This window comes from Falco biarmicus, chromosome 7, assembly GCF_023638135.1.
Source record: "Falco biarmicus isolate bFalBia1 chromosome 7, bFalBia1.pri, whole genome shotgun sequence".
In the NCBI taxonomy this organism is placed as follows: Eukaryota; Metazoa; Chordata; class Aves; order Falconiformes; family Falconidae; genus Falco; species Falco biarmicus.
In genome coordinates, this window is record NC_079294.1 from 8320501 (window position 1) to 8342966 (window position 22466).

Genomic DNA, 22466 nt, shown 5'->3' on the forward strand with positions numbered 1-22466 from the left:
GCCGGCGGAGGACAGGTAGGGGAGGCACATGCCTGTCCTGGGGCTGCACCCCATTCCCAGTGTTGGGGTGGTGCCAAAGGCTGTGCCGGCCTTTCCGAGGGGACTCAGGGGGGTGCTCTCCCATGCCTTTGCTGCTTCAGTCCACTCACTGGCCTTTGCTTTTGTGGGGACCGTGGTGGGCAGCAAGGTGCCTGCAAGTGGGGAGGTGTCCAAGTGGGCTCCTCACCCCTGAAGTCTCTGCAAGATATCCACAGTACGGGTCAAAAGCAGCCTGCAGCTGGGGAAAGGGGCTGGGGTACTTTCGCAGGCTCCAGCAGTGAGGGTCCCCCCTCTCCTGGCACAAGGCAGGATGCACGGGGTGATGACACCAGACAGCAGCTGGGTGAAGTCATTTTATTCAAGGCACGGTCATAGCAATAAATCACGAGAAGGTACAGACCTCTGGCACATTCCTACAGCGGGGCAGCCAAGGGCAATCAGACCAGCAGCCTGAGCTCCCAAGGACACAGTGCCGCTCGCAGGCACTTGCTTCCCACCTGGAGAGAGGCCATCAGCATCCCCCCGTCCCACCCCAGACAGAGCTGCCCCCGGAGCAGGCAGTGAGGGCAGCGGCTGGCTGAACCGTAGGCAGCCCCAGGGGCACCTGGGCAGGGAGCCGTGAGCCCCGCAGCGTGCTTTTTGGGGTTGGGAGGGAGCAGCTGAGCTCAAGGCTCTGCTGAGGCAACCGCTCCACAGCTAGTGTGCCCCAACATGCAGGAACGGAGACCCACCAGCCCCATGGGATGTCCCAGGATCCACCTGAGTCCAACAGAGACGCACAGCTCGCTGCTGGGCTGCCTTGTAAGCCCCCTGCCCAATACTGGCACCCCATGCCCCTCCCCGCCCCCCCCCCCCCCCAGTGGCACCAGTAACCTGAGCAGTGCCATGGCCGAGCACCTGCCTTTGCACAGTGGCACTCCCCATGCTCACAGCCCTGGTGCCAGCAGAGCTGCATCGTCATCCCTGCCCTCCCTGCACGGCCCCGGGATGGTGACTAGAATTGCTCTACAGCCAGCAGGAAAATCAGGAGCAGGAAAATCAGCTGTGAGGCTGAGCGAGGGGCCAGCGTGCCCAGGGGGGCTGGCCTGGTGGGAGGGGAGCTGAGCAGGGCGAGGATCTGCCGTCATCCCCAGGGGCCTCCATGGATGTTGCAGATGAGCTGGAAAACCCCAGGGATGCTGCCCAGGCAGGAGCTGGCGCATTTACACTGACCACAGCAGGACTCACGCTGGAGAGGTGATGTGGCTGCTGGGGGAGCATCCCATGGCTGCGGCTGGTGGGCAAGGGCAGGATGCGGTGGACCAGGACCCCGAGGCCGGGATCCTGCCAGCCTCCCCCATTTCTGTAGCAACAGGATGAAGACATGCGGGGTCCCATGACCAGCCCCAGGGAGAGTGCGAGCACAAGGGGGATGCTGCCAGGGGGTGCGAGATGACGAGGAGCTGCTCTCACAGCTATTAAACACACTCATCCCTTGACCTTCTGCTCCTCCCTGAGGACCCAAGGGTGCAGGCATGGTGCAGCAGGGACAGAGGGATGGGGGGGGGGAGGGAGGGGAAGAGCCGGGCTCGAGGGAGGAATGGGGGGGGAGGGAGGGGAAGAGCTGGGCTTGCATTTTGATGGCTGCTGTGGGAGCAGCCCCGGGCACTCGCCTCCTCTGCCAAAGCGCAGGTGGCTCAGCAGTCCCTGCTTTAACTGGCAAAGCCACGGGGGCGGCAGCGGCATGGCCACCGCCAGCAGTGGGTGATGTGGGAAGCAAAGGTTGGGGGTGGCCGTCCCCTGCCACTGAGGACCCACGGGACAGTGTGGGGGCGGGCACATTTGTATGAGCTGTCTGGGCCGCTTCCCCTCACGGAGGGGCCTCTCTCCTGCTTCCAAAAGCATGGCCTCTCAGACAGGTCCTCTCCCCACACGACTGCACCCCTTCTTCCCCGCGACGGGCTGGAAGAGGCAGGTGGGGAGGGGGGGGCACAGCAGGGGCTGAGCCGGTCCGGGCAGTGGAAGGGACCGGCAGAGCCTCCCGCCACCTCCCATGCAATGGGGTCTCCCCCTCACATCAGTCCTGTCATCCCCTCGCCCTGTCAACAAGGTGGCCCCCACAAGTGCTGGGAAGGCTCCTTCCTACCCCACGGCATGTCCTCCACTCCTGGCATGGCCAGTCCTTGCCCCGGTGGTGGGGATGCTCACTGGTAGCGGGTTTGGCTCTCCATCACGGGGCCACTCCTGTACTCGCTCTCCACTGACTCCAGCTCCGTCTCGAAGCTCTGCAGCCCCCCATCCTCCCCGTCCTCTGCTGGCTCCAGATGGTTGCCCATGGTGCCATAGGACTGGTGTGCGGGGGAGGCTGCCGGTGTCAGGCTCAGCTCGGGCTCCTGCAGGACAGTGGCCACGAAGAGCTGCCCCAGGGGGCAGTGGGGGGTCAGGGCCCAGGACAGCGAGGAGGGGTGGCCACGGCAGGGCTGGGGAGGGCTACTCACGTTGGAGTTGGGGGTGGAGGAAACGCTGCTCCGCTCCACATCGTTGAAAGCGCCCTCAGACTGGTCAGACATCTGGGGAGAGGGAGGCCAGGAGGAAACAACAGTTTGGGGGGCCCCAGCTGAAGCCAGGGGTGCAGCCAAGCACCGCTTCAGACTCCCCATGGCGAGTGCACCCCAGAGAGCTGAGGAGAGGATGTACTGGGATGAGGGAACAGGACAGGTAGCTGCCTGCACTTACCTGGTAGCTGGAGGGTTTCCGTGGCTGCAGCTTCTTCAGGCAGAGGCCAAAGAAGGAGAAGAAGATGCAGGAGAGGAGGACCACAAAGGTGAAGAGGGTGACAGGGCGGGTGGGACCTAGAGCACAGAGACACTGGGGCAGCACAGGAGTCTTCAAGGACCTGCTGCATGTCCAGCTGAGCCTCCGGCTGGTGCCTGTTTTGGGTCTTACAAGCTCTCAACCCCCTTCCCAAAACAGTAGCTGATTGATACCCCCCTCATCTGCCAGGTCTCCAGCATCCCTTCCCCCCTCCCCACCCTCCCTGCCCTGCCTAATTCAGGGGTGACACCAGCAGCTTGTCCCCCCAGACATCAGATGTGACCCTCAGCAGTGGCCGGGAGCAGCCCCCATCTTCCCTACCGAGACGCAGGACGGAGAAGAAGAGCAGCCAGAAGATGCAGAGGATGGGGGCCACCACCACCTGGCTGATGGCAGCAACGTGGAGGCGCTGGTTCAGCTTGGTGGGGATGTACACATAGTAAATGTTGTACCGGTCAACCATGTGCTTGAGCAGCATGTAGAGCAGCCCTGGTGGGAGGAGAGGGGCCATTTAGGGGGAGGACACTGGGGACAGCCAGGGGGCAAGGACAGCAGGGCAGGCCCAGGAGATGATGCCCAAGGGTGTCTTCCTGTACCGTGTGGGAAGCTTGTGCTCCCATGCTGCTGCTGGGGTTGGGACAGGCTGTTCTTTGCATGGCTGGGGGCAGCAGGACCACGAGCATGGGATCATACTCACCGAAGGGGACGATGATGGGGCAGGTGATGCTGTAGGTCATGACGACGGAGAAGATGCAGCAGGTCCAGGCATACTCTAGTCCAAACTGGAACTGGTAGGCTTGGCTCTGGGGCACAACCAACAGCGTCATTACTGCCCGTGCTGCTGCAAAGGCTGCACTTGCTTTTGCACCCTGGCCCACATGATTGCCTCCCCCCATTAGCCCCTGCAAGGCCTGGAGAAGTCCCCTCAAGCCTCCCCATAGGACCAAGACAGCCTGAGTTTCCAGCGAGTGCATCCCTGCTGTGCTGGGGGTTGTGTAGGCTCAGGGCTGACCAGAGCCACGTACCCGCTTGACATGGAGCCGCTCAGGCTCAGACTTGGCAAAGCAGAGGCGGGCGGTGTAGACAAGGAGGCCTGGGATGCGGAGCAGCTCCATGGCCGTCCCAATCAAGCTGGAGGTGACGACGTAGTTGACAAAGAAAGCGCCATTGTCCGGGAGGAAAACACACCTGCCCCAGGGATGCAGAAGGTGAGAGGCAGGCAGCCGGGAGAGCCACCGGGGGCTGGTGTTGGGTGGTCCTGCTTGCCTGGCAGGTCCAGGAGCTCCCTACTACTCACTGGAACTTGATATCAGCCTCATCCAGAAAGTGGGTGTCGAAGAGCCAGCGGAAAAAAAGGTCCAGGCTGGAGGGAGGAGAATAGAAGCAGTTCAGAAAGAGGGGGAGTTACAGAGCAGTTGGGGGGGCACCCTGCGGGTGCACGCTTTCCCCTGCCCTGGGTGGGCGAGACCCTCTGGACCCTACACTGTCAGAGCAGCCCCTTCTGCCACACAGGACCACTGCCACACGGGTGCTCGCCTCCCGGACGGTCCACACCGCCGCAGCCGGGGCTGCGCAGATCCCAGACCTGGTCCTTTCAGGGTCTGCTAAGGGCTGACCCCAAGCAGGGCAGGGTGCCACCAGCACCCTTGGGTCAGCCGCGGCAGCCTGGCAAGCTGCTCTGCTCCCCTCCGCAGGGAAGCTGTCTGTCCGTGACCATCTGGGAGCAGTGAGGCATGGCTAAAGAGCCAGTGTTCCCTCCCAGGGCCAGCTGTGTTTCAGCAGTGGTGCACCCCTAGTCCCCTGGGGGTGGCCGGCGGGGGGCAAGGGTGCCCTCCTGGCTGCCGGGGAGCAGGGAGAGCAGTGCAGCAGGGTGGTCTGTACCTGCTCAGCCCCAGCGAGGGCAGGATGATGACCATGAACACCAGGAAGAAAAAGCACTTGTGCATGGTGAGCTGATTTTCACTGGACCTGCAGAGGGGAGTCAAGAGGAGAACGTTGCACTTTTCCAAGGGGGAGAGGTTGGGATGGGTCTCGCTTCTCACCGAGGAGTTATTCCCAACCCCAGGAAGCCACGCGCATTTGATGTGTGCATCTACTGCCACCTTGCAAAGTTTCTCCCAGGCTGGGGAGAGTCACCATGAGCAATGTGCTGTAGTGAAAGCTCTTGTCCTCCCAGCCTCTCACCTCCTTCATCCCTGCCCTCTGCTACCACCCTTGCTGGTGCAGACACCCACCAGGAGGCAGCTGGGTGTCTACATCAGGGTTCAGGAGCCCCCATTTCCCCCAGGAAAAGGAAGGGAGGTGATGATAAAGCTCCTGTAAGGTCTCAGCAGACCAGGCACTGGGGTTGGGGCTGGTGGACGGTCAAGACAGAGAAAGCACATTGTAGGAGCTTTGCTGGGAGACTTTGAGCGTCCTTGGCCTTGGAGGGCTGGGAGCACCGCTGGGATGTGCCATCCAAGGCAGGACCACGGCCCTGCCGCTGCCAGTTCACTGTCACAGCATCCCTTTCACAAACTCCTTCAGAGCCATCTTAAAACCAGCTCTGCCTGCCCTTGTCAGCAGCCTGGAAGTGTGCAGGGCTATGGCAAGGAAACGGCTCCTTCGGGCATGGACCTGGGGCTCTTTTCCATGGAGAGCATCACCCATCTGGTTCTGGGGGGCGGGTCTGCCGCTCCACTACCTGCCTCCCTGCAGGTTGGGTCACACCAGTCCTACCGAGGTTCCTCCCACCCACCGCAGCCCTGGGGCAGTATGGGGGCCAGCCCCCTTACCTTGTCCAGTGCGACTCGAAGAATGCCGAGTAGTAGACAAGAAAGGGCAGGAAGACAGAGAAGGCCCAGAGCAGCAGTGTGGGGAAGAACTGAGTGATGATGGGGTTCTGCAAGAGGAGAGATGCCAGACACCCCCTCAGGAGCCTGTCAGAGCTCAGCCATGCCGGAGGCAGCTCCCTGGGCCTCCTGGCACAGGATGGTGTGTGCAACGGGCAGGTGGGGGCATCCCCTCCCTGAGCAGGGGCGTTTGTTTCAGGAGATAAGAGCTTGAGGCTAGCCAAAGGCACCACGGGCACGCTCTGAGCCGCAGTGCCCACCCAACAGCTCACAGGTCAATCAGCAGGAAGGAGATGTGCTGCTGGCAGCTCCTAACATCTCCTGGAGCTCTTCCCACCCCTATCATCTCGCACAGACACCAACGTGCCCTCCTCCATGGACACCAGCAGCAAAGCTCAGGTTTACACAGGTGCCCCAGGGCTCTGCCACTGGAAACACAACAAGAAGGGGATGGATGGCAAGCAGGGGCATGGCCACTCCTTGCCTCTTATCGATGCCCATCGTGTGGTTCATCTTCTTGGGCCAGTGTAGAGCTGGTGCCCCACCCCGTCACGGACAAGCCTGGAAATGGAGACCCTTTGGGAAAACTGGCATAGGGCCCCAGGGACTACCTTGAGGCTCTCCACAGGGTGCGTGACATTGAACATGTCCATAGTGTTGACGATGATGGCTGGTGTGGTGAGGAAGAAGAGAAGGACGAAGAGGCAGATATTAAGGAGGATGAACCGTACCCACCAGGATGTGCCACGGACTGATAAATTCTCCCTGTGAGAGGAAAGCACAAGTCAGACATGGTGTGGAGGAAAAGCCATGTGTCCTGGGCCTCCCACCCCAGCTCCCCAAACCTCTGCCTCCCACCACCCACACCAACCTTCCCGGCAGCCATTGCTCACCCTCTCCCCATCCCCGCGCTGCTGCACTGTCACCTGCAGAGCCCCCAGGACCACAGAGTGGCTGCAGGGGAGTCTGTACCACCAGAAGGCTTTGGAGTCAGGCTGGAGAAATCAGAGCCTGGCCAGCACCCCAAACGTCTCCTGACCAAGCCCTGCCACCCATGAGGTGATCACTCCAGTCACCCCTGCTGACTTCTGCCATGGCTACAGGAGAGATTGTCAGCCCCTGTCACCCTGGGAAAGTGCCCTATAGACATGGGCACAGGTTCCCTACAGCTACATGGGCTCCCTATAGCTACAGGCATGGGCTGCCTATAGGTACAGGCATGGGTTCTCCCTGGCTGCTCGCCCCCCTTCCTCCCACCACAGAGGTTCACCAGATGATATCGCTGGGTGCAGGGGCATAGTGAACACCCCAGTGGTGTGACTTGACCACGGTGGTGACAGAGGACTGCTGAGGGTGCTTGCGGCACTGGATGTGGCTGTAGTCCTTCAAAATCCTGCAGGAGGAGGAAGCCAGGGGTCAGGTCAAAACCAAGGGTTCAGGACCCCCTGCCCACTTCTTGTGAGACCCTTCCCACAGCACCAACAGAGCGGCCATCGCCGCAGATGACAGCGGCACAGAGAAGACAGACCCATCATCTGGCTTTGGCTGGAGAAGCTGGCGAGGTGCCCCAGTTCCCCAGCAGCAGTGGATGTCCCCATGCCTGTTGCACGAGAGGCACTCACACAGCTGTCATTCGCTCATCCTGGAAGGTGACGAAGGCCATGTCAAGCCGCTTGAGTGTGATGCGGTTGCGCTCAGCATTGAACTCATCCGTGAGCTTCTCCTCCAGCTCCCCGTAGTACTGCTCGGCGTCCACCTGCGGAAGCAGCCGGGGCTGTGCCACGCTGGTGGGGCTGGGGCATGGGCAAGCTGCCGTACTCGGCCATGGTGGGGATGTGCTGCCTGCAGCCCTGTCCCCACCCTCCTACCTGCTCAAAGCCACAGAAGCGGCAGCAGAAGATGCGGGCGCAAGGGTGGGTTTTGATCATGATCTTCCCTTCTTTCTGCGCCTTGGTGGTGAAGTAAAGCCGCCCCTTCATTGCCTTGCGCCTACCGGGAAGCCAGTGGGGGTGAGGGTCATTTGGGGAGCGGCAGACAGACAGACAGACTGGGTCCCTCAGCACGGTGGGCAGGAGCAGTACGCCCATCTGCAGAGGCAACGGGGACCTGCACGCACTCACCTCTCTGCATCCAGCTTCATCAGCTTGCGCACATCAAAGCAGAACTGGACATTGGTGACGGTGCAGCTGGGATAAGCCTCACTGTGGGGACAGGGACATGGTAGAACCAGGAGCTGGGGGACGGGGACAGCCCCTGCCACCCACCTGCCAAGGCTGCGGCACAGCGCTACTCACTGGAAATGCTTGATGATAAGGGAAGGGTCTGTGATCTCCTTGGGGATGTGGGTAACCATCAGTGTCCGGGCAACCTGGGGGAGAGGAAGGGGCAGAGGCGGTGGGTGGGCAGAGGATCTGTGGGACATCTTGCTGCTACCCTGCTTGCCCAGCCACTGGGAAGGCAGAAGGGAGCCTGGCACCACCTGCCACCCTGGAGACTGGTCAGCACAGCTGTCCCCAATGCCCACACCCAGACCCCGGGGCACAGATGGACACTGCCGCTTCCCAGATGGACACAGCAGAGCTTCAATGTCGAGAGACCAGGCAGCAAGAGAGAGAGATCTGCCTCCAGGCTGCCAGGCTTTCTCCAGAAGCTGGAGAAAACCAGCCATATCTTTCCCTGCCTGCCCACTCCCAGGCTGTTTATAAAGCTCTCCCTACCTTCTGGGACCACCTTTTCCATAAAGCACAAAGTTGTCCATTAGCACCAAACAAGGCAGGGCTGGAGCAGGGGTGGTTGCTCACCTTCTCATTCTCTCTGTATTCAAGGTGGACAGAGTGATGAGCCATGCAGAGGACGGTGAGGATGAAATAGATGAGGGCGAAGATGCTGTGCAGCCACAGGAGACGGTCCCTGGAGGAGGGGAAGAGGGGATCAGTGAGTGCTGTGGCAGGCAGACCTGCCTGGGGCTCAGCATCTCACCCACGACCACCACCACCACCCAGCAGGAGCTCCCTGAGCCAGCTGCTGGACCCCCACCCTAGGGATGTGAGGGGCAGCATCCAGGGTGTTTGCTGAGATATTACAGGTATGAGGCTGCCCAGTGCCCTCAAGAGCACTTCAGCTGGCAGTGGGGTGAGGCGAGCAGTGCCAGCGTGCTGGTCGCTGTGGCTGTGCTCACGCATGGTGCAGACAGATAGGAGAGCTACCATGAGCAGCATGCTTCTCCCGTGGACCCGTCCCCATCCCCAGCACGGGGCTGTGGTGAGTGCCATGCCTGGGTGCTCCCAGCAGTGCCCACCACAGCGGCAGCACCCACAGCCCCCCCAAGACACGGGAGCCACATACTGGGTTGGGATGTTGGCGATGGTCGTCCGACCAAAGTGGGTGGGATTGTGTCCTGCAGGGGAAGAGGAGAAGTGGGAGGTTAGAGGAATCCAGTGCAGATCCATGCTCACAGGGTTAGTGGCTCTGGTCTTTGCTCCCTCTTTCCATCTCCTAGGTCCCCACCAAGCCCCCACTGCCTTGAAGCTGCCTGCCTTTTGCGTTCCCCTGTCCCACGGCTGATGGTGGGTTCCTGCTCACGTGGGGCCTCCTGACAGAGGAGTTCTGCACTCCATCCCAGCGGCACAGTGCTCGCCCTGAGGCTGGGGGAGCTTGCACCACACTCCTGAGCCACCCCATGACTGGGGAAGCACCTACCCAGGAGGTCCCCCGAGAAGTTGACAGGCAGGATGACAGCCACGGAGAGCACACAGACCAGCATCAGCAGGACCAGGAGGTGCCGCTGGAAGGAGAGGTAGGTGGTGGCGTCGATCCCACACTTGCTCTGAATCTCCTCGTCCCTGGGGGAGAGGCGGGTGGGGGTGAGCACTGGTGGTGCCTTCCCACCACCTCCCACCCTGGGGACACTGGCTGCTCCAGCCTCACACAACCCACACCAACTCATGGCATCCTGCGTGTGGCACATGAGGTTTGGGCACAGAGGGAATGAGGGGCAGGAACAGCCCTCGGGCTGCCTTTCCGTTCAGGACTGGCTCCTACCAGAAGAGGTAGAAGCCCTTTTCTTTGGGACAGGATCCAGGTGCAGGAGGAAACACAGAGGTGAGCCCTCTGCTTTCTCTCCAGGGGGGATGTTTTAAGAGGGGTCTCCTCTGCCGCTGCTCCCAGCAGCCCCAGGTGATGGGCCACCACCTGTGGGCACTGTCTCCCGAGGGGCTGGCAGAGGTGGGGCACAGCCGTGATGCTGAGGACACACACTTACTTCATCTGGTAGATAGAAATGAGCCAGGAGCAGAATCCCTGGAAGGGAAAAGAGTTGGAATGAGCTGGGGGTGACCACCCCCACCTCCCCGGCTGAGAGTCACGGCATGACCCGTGCTGGGGACACATGCAGAGATGCTGTGGTGCCTGGGACCGGGGAGCAAACGGAGGCAGTGACCAAGGCAGCCCAGCGATGCCAAACCCAGTGGCTTGTCTGCAGCGGTGGCAAAGCCTCAGGAGGTGTAGAAGAATGGCTGCAGAAGCGTGGCCTTAGAATCTCTGAAGATCTGCACAATCCAGGCCTGGTATTAGAATAGGCCTGTAATCAGAATTGTGCTGAAGTCGCTGTGCTGAAGTTAACAAGAAAGGTAGCCTTGAGCTATTCGTGAATCCTGAGACCAAGTAATTATGTTGTGCCAACAGGCCGTGGCTGTAACAAGCTACAGCTCCTGGGAAAGCAGGTGCAGGGCCGAGAAAGATAGGGACCGGTATGGGAATATAGGGAGTAACAAACTACAAGGCTGAAGCACAGCAACACAATTAGCTACATGGATAGAATGCTTATTTTAGTCATGATAATTAGGGGTGTGAGAACTGCACGCGTTTAGAGACTACTAACCAATTATATTTCTGCTTTACGAATATGCATGTGTATCGGTTCTATACAAGTAGTGTTAGAAACTAATAAAGTTGAGCAAGATGCATAACTCATATTGAGCGTCTTCTTGACTCCGGCAAACCCTTCTTCCAACAAGGAGGAGTGGGAAACATGGTCCAATTCTGTAACAGGCTCCTGGCTTCCAGCAGCTCCTCCTCTGCCCCTTCCCTGACAGTCCCTAACAGGCAACGTGCTTTTTTGTCCACTGCCAAGCGCTGAGCCGGCACTGCTATAGAGTGATACAGGACAATGTAAGAGCTCGTGTAATAGCTCATTCCCTGTCACTACGTATGCAACTTTAGGGTTTTTCTCCCCTACACATTATGTTTTACCGACATCAGAGTTCATGCAAGTTCAAGGTCCCTTTGCAGTCCTCCTGGTCATGGCTGTGCCAAATAACACTCAGCCATCTGGCCTTTCCTCTTCGCCCCTTTCCGGAGGGTTTATGCTGACCTTGGATGGGAGAGATGCCAGGCAGCACCCTGTGGGATCCCCTTACCCTGCCCTTCAAGAGCTGGCAGTTTCTTTCTCCTCTCCATACCCTGGCTTTACCTTTTCCAGGACCTTCCCTCCTACTGAACAACTCGGCTTCATCTGATCGACCACAGCAGGAAGCTTTGGAGATGCAGGCATCCCTGCATCCCCGACAGCTCTGTGGGAGCCGGACACCCCCTTAGCACAGCCAGGCTGAATCCCCTCATAAACCCAGCTCCGGGGCTCTGCTCTGAAGAACCGTGCCCAGGAGGTTGTCTGTGCAGACCCCAAGCTCCCTGGGCTGTAATTTCTTGGGTTTTCCAGAAACCCTCCTGAAAAAACAGCATTTACCGGCTGATTCCCAATTCTCTAGGATCCCCACCTGCAGGAGAGAGGTTGCACACTGCAGTCAATAGCTTGGCTATTCATCTCAGGGAAAAATCCTGTGCCTGCTCCTGGGAATTTATGATGGTAACAGGAATTTGTCAGGCTGCTTTTATGGCAACTTCATCCTCCAAACCCGCTGCTGGAGGGATGCTCCAGTGCTTCCCCACAGAGAAGAGCCCCCAGCAGGAGTTTGGCCAAGCTCCCCCTCAATGGATACAGACACCAAAACTTTATTTAGCTCTCCTGCCACATTCTTGCCTTCTCCAGCAAGCATTTTCTATCCTCAGCGTCCATCAGCCCTACAAACCCCCTGGCAGGTTTCCTGTTCCTGAGGTATGAAGAAAAATCCAGTAATTGCTTTTAGGCTCTCTACAATTTATCCTCCAAACTGCTCTTTTCCCTGCCTTAGTGTATTTTACATCTTGTCTACATTTGGGAACAGCTTGAGTTTTAAAAGAATGTCTTCTTATTTCTGGTAATCTCCCTTAATCTGTTCTTTAGCCGTGCAGGCTTTCCCTGTGGTCTTTCTCACTTATTTTTTGATGAGCAATATACATTTGCCCAGAGCATCTAGTACTGAGCCCTTAAACAGGCTTCCTGCCACTTGCAAGGATTTTGCTTCTTTACCTTTCCTGCCTAGTTTTTTTTTTTAATAAGTTATGCCGTTTTTTTCATAGTCATACCAGATTTTTGAGCTTTTGCTGCCAAAAAAAGAGAAAGAAACAAGACAGCAAAATGTGTCCATCTGTGCTTGTTTCCAGAAAAGCCTGGTTTATGCTCAGTGTGGTAGAGAGAAACAAAGGATGACTTTAAAGCCCCCACAGCAGAGGAGGAGGTGTGATCCAGGGGACTCTGTCCTGACAGGACTAGAAAGATCCCTGTGAGCATGCAGTGAGGCTCTGGCCGTGCATCTCGCTAGGTCCCTGCAGCCAGCAGGGATGGCCACACAGGCGGGAGATGCTCATCCTGGTGGGAGCATCCCCTCCAAGGTGCCGTTCAAAGTAGATGCCTCAAAACAAGCCAGGCCAAAGAAACCCTCCAGCTTTCCCAGGAATACCCTGCTGCTAAAGGGTGCTAAGCCGGAAAACCTTGTCCTGGATGGTTTAATTACTCCCATTTAACTTCTGACCTGGGTTTCTGGTGAAGAGCAGCGTGGGCTGGGCCAGGATGAGCCCAGACTGGGCTCCTGCTGCCACAGCCACTGGCACTCACCACATCCTTGTTGTCGGCGTCCAGGGGGCTGCTCTCCGATGGGGACTTCTCCTTCTCGCTCTGCTCTCCGTAGAAAAGCGATGTCAGACTTTGAGTGAGGGGAGCAGCGGAGAGGTGAGGCAGGAGAGAAGCAGCAGACAGGAGAGGATGAGTACCCTCGGAGAAGCTTCTCCTAGGGCAGCAGCCCAGCACTGGGGCTGGACCAGTGACTACTGCTGGGCTCGAGGCAGGGGCTGCATCTTGCTGCCGCCATGCCAACAAGTTCCCACAGCTTCTCTGTGGCCCTGGCCCATGGCAGGGTGGCTCATGGAGAACTGACCAGGACAAGTGACTACTGAACCAGTTTTTCTCTATTCCCCTGGTTTCAGCCCTCTCAAATGGCATTACAGTAAAAAGGAACATCATGAGAGCTTGCATTTTAGTCTCAATTGCCCCCTTGACCTCCCTGGTGAAGGCAAACATCACCTGTCCTTTGCCAGACTCGGCTGCAGAGCCCAAGGCCCAGAGGAGCTGGAGAGAGAAGGCGGCAGGAGGGGGCCTTTTACAGAGTTTGCTCCTGGGGGCTACCCAGCCTTGCAGAGACCCCTCCTGTGTGCACCTGCCTGCACAAAGAAAGATGCTCTGCTGTCCAGGGCAAGCTGTGCTCTGGCAGGCAGGCATCTGCGGGCGGCACAGCCCGCTTGGAATTCTGGTCTGGGCTCTACTTTCACCAGGACACTGGTATTTTTTGTATATTTATGGTCTATTTAGGATTCTGCACCTAGCCCAAAGGATGAGCCAGGCAAGCTGCCTTGGTGATATGAGGAACAGTGTTATTGCTGTGTCTCCCTCTGCCGCTTGCTGGCCCTGCTCATCCCAAGAGACCGTAGGAGGAGGGGCAGCAGCCCTGTCCCCACTCGAAAGCAGCTCTTGAATCTCTGACCTTCCCAGGACAGTGCCCTCCCTGGCACCGAGAGCACCGTCATCAGAGGGAATCAAAGCTGGCCTGGGCTTTCCCTCTCCCTGTGGTGAATAGTGCCTGTGCCTCCATGGGCAAGTGCAGCCAGAGCATTCCCAGTGGGGAGGAAGGGCAGGAACATCTGCTGAGCGTCTCCATGGGCCACCCCACAGTACCAGCCCTCGTGCCAGCCCTTTTGGAGAGGCTGGAGCCACCACCCACAATGGCCCCGCATCCTCCTCACCTATCATTGTCCATCAGCAGTGCCAGGCGCCCATAGTCCCAAGCCGCTTTCCGAAGGCAGGAAAAGACCAGGAGGAGAAGCTGGAAGAAGAAGCAAGAGGAGAGGTGAAGGGCTTTGCCACAGGGTCTTTTGCTATTGGGTCTCTTCACATTGCTCCTTTCTGTTTTCTAACTCATGAGCCCAAGCTCATGCCACTCTTGCCTCAGGCCAAACCGCTCCTGCTCCATGATCTTGCCACTGCTGCCCACCATGACATGGGCAAAGCTCTTGGTTCCCTGCACTCACCTCCATTCCCCCAACCAGCCAGGTGCACACGCAGGCTGTGCTCACGTGTGGCTGTCAGCACACCCATAACACCCCCCAGCCCGTGCCACCACAGCGGGGGGCTGCGGTGCCTGGAGACACGGCACCCTCCTGGCCCGCTCACCAGCCAGAGGATGAAGTTGATGGCGAGCACGGTGGGCACACCGCCAAATGGCAGCCCTTCTAGGACAGTGCTGCGGGAGCGGGCGCTGAAGCATTGCTCCTCCGTGCTGTTCACCAGGGCATCCAAGAAGCTGAGCACATCCAGCGAGGTGGGGCTGGCACTGTCAGGCACCGGCTCCACCGAGTACACACTCTCCATCGGTGCCGTCGTGGGGCCTCACTCTGCAACACAGGGGAAGGGGTGCGGATGGAGAAGGCTTTGCTTGAAAAGGGGCTGAGGCTCTGCCTGGTCCTCCAGCAAGGTCTGAGGAGCTCACTAAGGGCAAGGAGGGGAGAGGACTGGCTGGTGACCTTGGAGCTTCCCCAGTCCCAGTCTCTCCCAAGGAGGGGCTGTGGGACACAGGGCAGGGGGTGTTGCTGAGGAAATCTCACAGCTACCTCATACCCTCTCCCCACCCCATTAAACCCCATGCTATTTGGTTGTCTCTGTCATACCTGAGACAGGTCTCTCACTACCTCTGCCCCTCAGTTCTGGAAGCTGGGGTCAGTCATGGCCACCCTGGTGTGGTCAGCAGGCAGGAACGAGGAGCCAAAGCATTTGCTTGAGTTTCTGAGAATAAAAGCAATGATGATGTTAACAACTGGGCCGCTGGGGCTGTGCTTGCTTTGCTCCCTACAGCCAGATATCTACTCTGTGTGGAACATCCCTAAGCCCTCCCTTCCCCTCCAGCATCACGATCTGTGTGACTCAGGAGTTGTGGTACCTCCCTTTCACCTTTCCACCAGAGCATAATTGCTTCTTCTAAGATACCTTGATGTCTTCAGAAGAAGCAGCTTCTCAAAACCTTAAATGCCAGACCTCCCCCCACCTCCCCAGGAGCTGATACTGCAGGCTATAGTCCTCACTGGTAGGAAACACTTAAAGCCCATTAATAGCCAAGACTGCAGCTTGTTTCCAAAACCTTTCCTACAGCCACGCTTTAGAGGTAGGAGAGGATGCCTGGGACTCCTGGGAACAAGCACCCTCCAGCAGCCAGCATGGCTGTTACTCATGGGGATGCCACAGACCTGCATGCCAAGGTGGTGCGTGAACGGCTGCTGCACTCACCAGAAGGACAGGAGGAGAGGGAACCAGCACAGCAAATGCTAACACACACAGGGTGGGGACAACAGGGCCAGAGTCTCTTCTTCTTGTGTGCCTGCCATGTCTCCATGCTTTGGAACCCCCACCAGCACCCTCAGCCAGCTGCTCCTGGTGTTTGGAGACCTGAATGGCCTTCAGAGGAGGACAGCTATGACTATGGTGGGACCAAACACGTTCCCAGGGTAAGAGGCACCCTGGGACAGTGGGGGGTCTTCAGGGTCCTCTCACGACGGTCCATTATTAGGTTGTTGGGAGGTTTTCAAAATGGCAGCCAGGCTGGGTCCCTAGTATCTCTTCCAAAAAGGTCCCAAGTTAGGATGTCTAGTACTTCTTAGGTAGATAAATCCAGAGGGCTGGAGACCCTGCTTAGGGGAAGACTAAGGTTACTGGGGGTGGGGGGGGGAACAGACAGACAAAACAGCATTGTCTTTGGAGGCCTTGAGCAACCAAATATAATTTTGAAGTTGGCTGGGTCCTGAGCAAGGGCTTTTATCAGATGACCTCCCTCCAAGGGGGGCCGTCCAGCCGCAGTTATTCTACATCCCTATTCACAGGGACTTGTGCTCCTGACCAGAACATCACCTGGCCTGTCTGAAGTTTGTAAGGAGTTACATGGGTGCCTTGCCCTGCAGACATGCTGACCACGATATACAAAGGCCACGTGAAACCTCAGCATGCTTATTAACATGGACTCCTGTATTCAAGCCTTGGGGCATTTATTCCTCTCCCTCCTTTTTATCTATATTCCAGCCACAAACGGGACCCCGCTGCAGCCCCTGCAGTCACCCAGTGACAGCTGATCCCTGCTGCAGGACGCTCACAGCCCACACGGACAGGGCAGAGGAAGAGGAGCAGAAGCCACGGTCTGATTAAGCAGTGGAGGAGGACACAAAGACAGCCAGCACCTCCAGCGACCTGGAGATGCAGTGTTTATGGCAGGTTTTCCCATCAAGACCAAACAGGATCAACTCTTCTTCAACACCAAAGGAAACCTGATTGAGAGGTCCCTGGGGAGAACAGAGAGAGCACGCACAAAATGCCTTGGCTTAGAAAGGGGCTCTTCCTGAGCTCTGCAGAGATTTCCTTTTGTTGGGAAACATTTACTTCTGCTGTGTCAGTGTGACAGATGGGAGCCTACAGCAGCACGTGGTTTTATGTGCACTGCTGTAGCCTCAGCCTCTCTCCCTCAGACCATGCAGCTTCTTGCTTGAGATTAGTCCTGCCCGAAAGCTCCTGGGGAGCCCAGACGACACCCCCACCCCACGACTGGGCAGAGCAGGTAGGACAGGGATGCCGCAGCAGGAGCTCACACAGGTTACACGCCTGAGACGCTGACTCTCTCCGACCTCCTTGTCCAGAGAAAGGAAAGACTGAGGAAAAGGAAGGTTTTCAAACACAGAGTTGACAAAAGAAAAGAAAAAAGAGAAAAAGAAATAAAAAGGGCTCAGGTAGCCTGACAAATGCAATCACATGGACACCGGGGATTCCCAAGAGATTCTCAACCCAAGTTCTCAAGGGGGTTGAAGAACTAAAGAACCACTCTTGGTGCCTGCAGCTTCCAAATTAAACACAGAGAGATGGTGACTTGCTATTTTCTTCATTTATGAAGCATAAATTCCAGCCCAAAGACAAATCTCCACTGAAAGCCAAAGAGTGGCTGGGATGCTTGGACTAAGGCTACGAGCCCAGCAAAGCCTGAGGCTCACCTGAATCCAGACTTAGGCTGGTGCCTGGCTACCGGCATAGATGCTTTGAAGGAATGTCAGAAGTTGCTGAGCTACAGGCATCAAGATTCCCAGGACACGCAGACCCATGGCAGTCCCTCTTACTGTGCCTATGGTGTGGTGTCACCTGGAGGGGTATGGGCTTCAGTGTCTGGTCTGCTACAGACCTGCACACATTGCCTACAGCGTCTTCCATTCTCCTTGGAGGTCTCTAGCCACAGTCGTATTGATCTGGCTAGTCCACAGCATCTCCAGACAGAAACATCATCGCCCAAGCTGTGACAGCTGACCATTGGCGTGACTCCCAAAAGAATTGCCAGGTCACCTGAGATATGCTGATACTGCTCCAAAGGGTATCCCGGTAGACTTGGGGCTGAAGTACCATCCCTGCAGCCAGGTGTGAAGTGAGGGATGGGCTGGCCAAAATCTCCCTGTAGTGCCCTCAGTCATGGCCCGCCTCCCAGCCAGGGTTGGGAATCCTGTCCTTCGACGCCCGGCATGGCCTCATTGGGACAACAACCCCTGAAAGGGGAACTCCAGCAAGGGGAGACCCATGAGAAATGAGTGGGCTACTCTGGCAAGCAGCAGCTGTTTGCCCTGGCCGGCCTGCCTCCTGCTTGCTGTCAGGCAGCTATGAAACCACCTGGACCACTGGGACCTCTGGCTGGGGTCAGCCCTTTCCTATAGAGATGCTCTCAATCTGTTCTCCCCATGTGCACGGCTCCCTCCCTCCTCTCCTCCTGCAAGCAGCAGAGCCATCGCCATCTGGCATTTTCAGCTGCTAAATAATTCACCGCCTTTTTGTTAACAAGGAGAGTGTGCCTCTGACCAAGGGAGCTGTTGGACCTTCAGTAAATTAACAAGCAGACTCTTAGCAACCTCTGAGTCCCTTCTCCACCACTCCACTGCCCAGCAATAAGATCCTGCAGCTTGTTTCTAGGCACTGTCTTCACACTCGTAGGAGGAACATCCTGCCAGAGGATGGCTGAGTGATGGGGGTTTTCACAGGGATCAGCACAGGTTGTCTTTCCCTATCAAGTCCTTGCTGCTGTGCCCTTCTCCCAGTAGCAGATATTTTGCCCCCAGTGGGTGGCCAAAATCAATGGGATAGCTCCTGGAGATGATGCTAGCATCTCCTGCTCCAAGCTGTCTGGCCCACAAGCCTCCCAAATGCCACCCAGCCCAACTGGTTCCTGTCTCTCCACCCAGCATTGCTGTTTCATTGCCAGAGTCTTACTGCACAGAGAAAATCCAGGAACAGAACACACATGAAGCCACTGGTCCAGCTTTGTACCCTCTCTTGGGCACCTCCATCTCCATTGCCCCAAGGAATCATCACATCATGCTCAGGCCAGTAATGAAGCCCTTGCAGCGTATCACAGATCCTCTGAAGCTGATCCCATGCTTGTTCTTCTGCCTTTTCCCTGCTCCTCTCACACGCAGACACCCCCAGAAACCCACCTCCAAATACCCAGACCAGTCCTTTTCTAGATGGTTTATTCCAGATAATCTCACCTTTTATGGTGCTGCTCCTAGAAAAGCTCATGTGAATTATATAGCTGCAGCGTTACCATTAAAATAACCACTGGAAACAACCAGCTAAAAGTCAATCTTGTAAATGTTCTAGGAACAGCACATGAAGCAGAAACCTCGAGAGAAGACTTCTGCTCAAGCACACCAGGAGTGAACTCAGACCTGTAGGACATGTTCAACCTCCCTCCAACTGGAGGAGATACCTAACTTGGTATACGGAGTGAGAGATCACATGGACACCCTAGGTGAGACTTAAAGTCACTGTTAAAACACCTAAGCTACATTTTCACACGAGATGTGTGAGATTATTGCAATAATGCTGAAGTCTCTGGTGGCAGCACTCTGTGATCGTACCTTAAAGGTCCAAACAAACCCCACAGCAACACCAGACCAACTCCTGTTCCCAGCTACGCCCCCGTCATTGTGCTTCTCCTGATCTTTAAGGGCCAGAGAAGGAAATACTGTTGTGAATAACAGAGCTGGGTGGGTACCTTCACCTCCAGAAGTTGCTGGGAGAGCTTCCCACTAGCTGTGTATGAGGCAGTGCCTCCAGATGCCAACCACAGATGGGCATCCTTTGGAGCAGCTGCTGTCCTAGAGGAGTGACAGCAACAGGCACGTCGAGAAACACAGGACAGGGTTGCAGCTGGGGAAATGAAGCAATAACACAGAGGCAGAAATCGCAACATAGGGTCTACCCAGTCTAGGACTTACTTAGAGGAAAGATGCTAAAAATGGGCCAGAAAACATGTAGAGCAGTAGAGAAAGGCAATCCTTCTTTCTCCTCTTCGCGATGGCTGTGAACGGACAGTGAGTGTATGAGATTTACCATTGAAAGTGATTTGCTGAATAATTTCTATGAAGCATTTCCAGAGTGTAGGGTTTGCCTTGAATATTCAGTGCCCTGTTTATTTTGTTGATACGCCGGCATATGCTTCTCCTCTCCAGTTGGGTGGGCACTAATCCAGAGAATCAGCTTTCCAATTAAAAATAAGGCATGCCTTTTATGCGAATGCAATTCTTCAGAATTTGTCTTTCCCTTGAAGCACCCCTGCCAGCAAACTCATTTGCTAGGGGATTCACAGACAGCTGGAGTAGCAAAACACCAAAACAAAGTCTTGGGAGCACTCAGATGACTAAGCCAGGCTTCTCAGCATGCCTGCGCTCAGCCAGCCTCAGCATCCTGCTCCGGCAGGGAGGGCATTACTCATTTCAGCTGGCAGGTGGGCAGCTGGGGCACAGGGCTGGTGGTGGAGCTGTCTGTGGCCACACAAAGCCAGCAGAAAAGCCAGGCTAAGGAGCCTGCCCGTGTCTCCTAGAAAGCAAGCATCCCCGCTACTTGACTGCCTCTGCATCCTTCCTCCTTCACGAGGAGATGCAGCCAGGCTGCGAGAGGGGAAAGTGAGGACCACCGTAATGGGAAGAGGAGGTTCATGCCCTGACGTGCCCAGACTGGGTAGGGAGACAAACCTCCAGCATCCCGCCTTGCAGGACTGCAGTGACTGACCTTGTGGGACTGCAGTGATGGGGAGGTCAGGAAATCTGAGCCACTGCCACTGACTCAGCATGGCTAACAAACAACCTCAGGCTGGGAAAACGCTCATCAACACCCTGTGTTGAGTTCAACGCACACACCAGCAGAGGCAGTTTTGGCACCAACGGGCATGGTGACCTCTCCATCCCTGTAGCTCGGTGCTCAGGAGAACAGACACGCCACAGGTCACATCCAGCCCCAAGGGGGACAAGCACAGAAGGGATGGGACCACAGACATGGCCCTCCAAAACCCTGCAGGGGTCCAAAGCAATCCTCTCTGGCTTTCTCTCTGCCCTTCCCTCTTAGTCATGACCTCCAGGTTCAAGAAGCAAAGGGAGGGTCAGGCTGCTTGTGGCCTGTGGAGTGAGCAGGCGTGGAGCAGCAGCATCCCTGGGCAGGGCTCTTTGCACCACCTTCAGCATCTTCAGGGCAGGCGCCTGACTGCACAGCAGTGCCTACCTCCCCGGGGCTGAGACCCAAAGACCCACATAGAGTGGAACCAGGCCCCAGGAACACCGCAGAGCCAAGGCACTGGATGCGGAGACACAGGTAGCATAAACACAGACACTGGTGTGAACGCTGTGCCCACACCCCGCTAAGGCCACGGCACAGACAACCCTCCACAGAAGTCCCCGTCCCATCACCAATAGGACCACAGCTGCCTCACACAGGGGACACACCAGCCTGTCCCATCAGCCTGCTGGAAACCAGAAGCATCTTCCAAACAAGGAGAACCACACCATATGCAGCAACCTGGCTTCCTCACCAGTAAGCTCTAGCAATGCTCTCCCACCAAGGGGTATGAGTACCCACCAGGCTCCCTAGCAGCTGGAGTGGGGGACAGCGGGCCCATGAGCCCACCCAGGCTCTGGGGATGCAAACCCCATGGCAATCCCCTTCCCGTCGGTGGTGAGCCCGCCTTTGGCACTGCTGCTCCAGTTCCCAGTGTTTTGTGTGTCCCCCCAGCCCTCTGGGAGCTCTCTGCAGAAAGGGACAGCAAAGGCCCAGGAATTCACCACAAGGGACCACATGGGCAGCAGGATGAGGGCAAAGGCATCTGCTCCTGGGACAGAAAACACGCGTCCTCCCTGCTTTCCTCTCCTCACCCACCACTCCCAACCTGCCCTGCCAACAGGACCAGCTAAACAACGTAATCCAGTAATCCACGTTTCGGGGAGCCAAGCAGGTTTTTCTGCTCTCAGGAGCAGCGGGTTGCCACCACCTTTGGGAAACCCTGCACAGGGTCACTCTGCCCCAGGGCTTACCTGAAACCAATACGGCATTTGAGAGCAAAACCCTGCCATGTCCCCTTGGGGTGGCTGCTGCGCTGCCCCCAGCTCCCTGCCCTCCCCTTCTCCCCTGGCACTGCCGTGCGGACCCAGGGTGGCCATATTTTGGCACTGGGACGGACTAAACTCCAAATATGAGGGTTTTGAATGAGAAAGCATCCCAACACCTGGCCTCCAGCAAGGCTCTCTGCAGACAATGTTTGTGGCCTTCCTCTGCGGTACAGCAGCCATCTGTATAAGCCCCTTCACCCAGAGGGGTGCTGTGAACCAAGCAGGGCAGCACCAACTCGCTGTATCACTCCTTGGAGCGAGAATAAAGCCAAACCTCAGGCAACCAAGAGCAAATGGTGCTTATGGTGAGATCTACAGCTGGGGAGGTGTGCTTGGGACGGCGCGTGGGAGACACCATACACAGAGCAGCTCTTCTCCAGCACCTCCTCCATGCACATGCAGGCCAGCGGCTGCTGGAGCCAGCGCATGGTAATTGGGAAGGAAGAACCGGAGCAGGGTTTATTTGTTCCAACCCCAGCCCTTTTTGCCACCAGCTCCAACTTCTGTTTGGTTTATATTTCAATCTCCTGCTGTGCACACAGTGTGCTTAGCCCCTCACACCCTTGGCGTGCATAGCATCAAGCAAACAGAAGCTAATTGGGCTGCAGTCTCCGCAGGGCAGGGGCACATCGCTCGTTCTGCGTGGTGCACCCTTGTCCCCTGGTAACACTTAAATCAACACCCCTCGGCACAAAGGGTTACCCGTGCCAGGCTCAGCACACGCACAGGGCAGGGAGCCACTGGGCTACTGGTGGGCGATGGCTGGGAGCAGGGAGCCAGGAAAGGGGCCTTATAATAAAGGTGTGGACAGATATTTTAACAGGGCCTGTAGTGACAGGACAAGGGGTACCAGTTTTAAACCGAAAGAGGGTGGATTCAGACTAGATATGAGACACAAAAATTTTACGATGAGGGTGGTGAAAGACTGGC

At 57.0% G+C, this 22466-nt stretch overlaps 1 protein-coding gene across 5 annotated transcripts in view; it reads right to left on the bottom strand.

Annotated features, from left to right (window-relative positions):
- Positions 1–379: 379 nt before the first annotated feature.
- Positions 380–22466, bottom strand: part of TMEM63C (transmembrane protein 63C) — a 34319-nt gene continuing 12232 nt past the window's right edge. For 4 of the 5 annotated variants that reach the window (XM_056347894.1, XM_056347890.1, XM_056347892.1 and 1 more), the window contains exons 2-24: positions 14757–14871; positions 14263–14483; positions 13836–13915; positions 12655–12742; positions 9925–9962; positions 9363–9505; positions 9009–9060; positions 8465–8573; positions 7958–8031; positions 7784–7864; positions 7532–7652; positions 7286–7419; positions 6934–7056; positions 6275–6428; positions 5607–5713; positions 4714–4800; positions 4130–4195; positions 3858–4020; positions 3530–3635; positions 3154–3321; positions 2755–2870; positions 2517–2588; positions 380–2435 (exon numbers count right to left, since the gene is read on the bottom strand). In XM_056347894.1, the coding sequence (XP_056203869.1) occupies positions 2223–2435; positions 2517–2588; positions 2755–2870; positions 3154–3321; positions 3530–3635; positions 3858–4020; positions 4130–4195; positions 4714–4800; positions 5607–5713; positions 6275–6428; positions 6934–7056; positions 7286–7419; positions 7532–7652; positions 7784–7864; positions 7958–8031; positions 8465–8573; positions 9009–9060; positions 9363–9505; positions 9925–9962; positions 12655–12742; positions 13836–13915; positions 14263–14460 (2493 nt within the window). In that variant the 5' untranslated portion in view covers positions 14461–14483; positions 14757–14871 and the 3' untranslated portion in view covers positions 380–2222. The remainder of the gene's footprint in view (positions 2436–2516; positions 2589–2754; positions 2871–3153; positions 3322–3529; positions 3636–3857; positions 4021–4129; positions 4196–4713; positions 4801–5606; positions 5714–6274; positions 6429–6933; positions 7057–7285; positions 7420–7531; positions 7653–7783; positions 7865–7957; positions 8032–8464; positions 8574–9008; positions 9061–9362; positions 9506–9924; positions 9963–12654; positions 12743–13835; positions 13916–14262; positions 14484–14756; positions 14872–22466) is intronic. The other variant, XM_056347895.1, reaches the window with a different exon arrangement.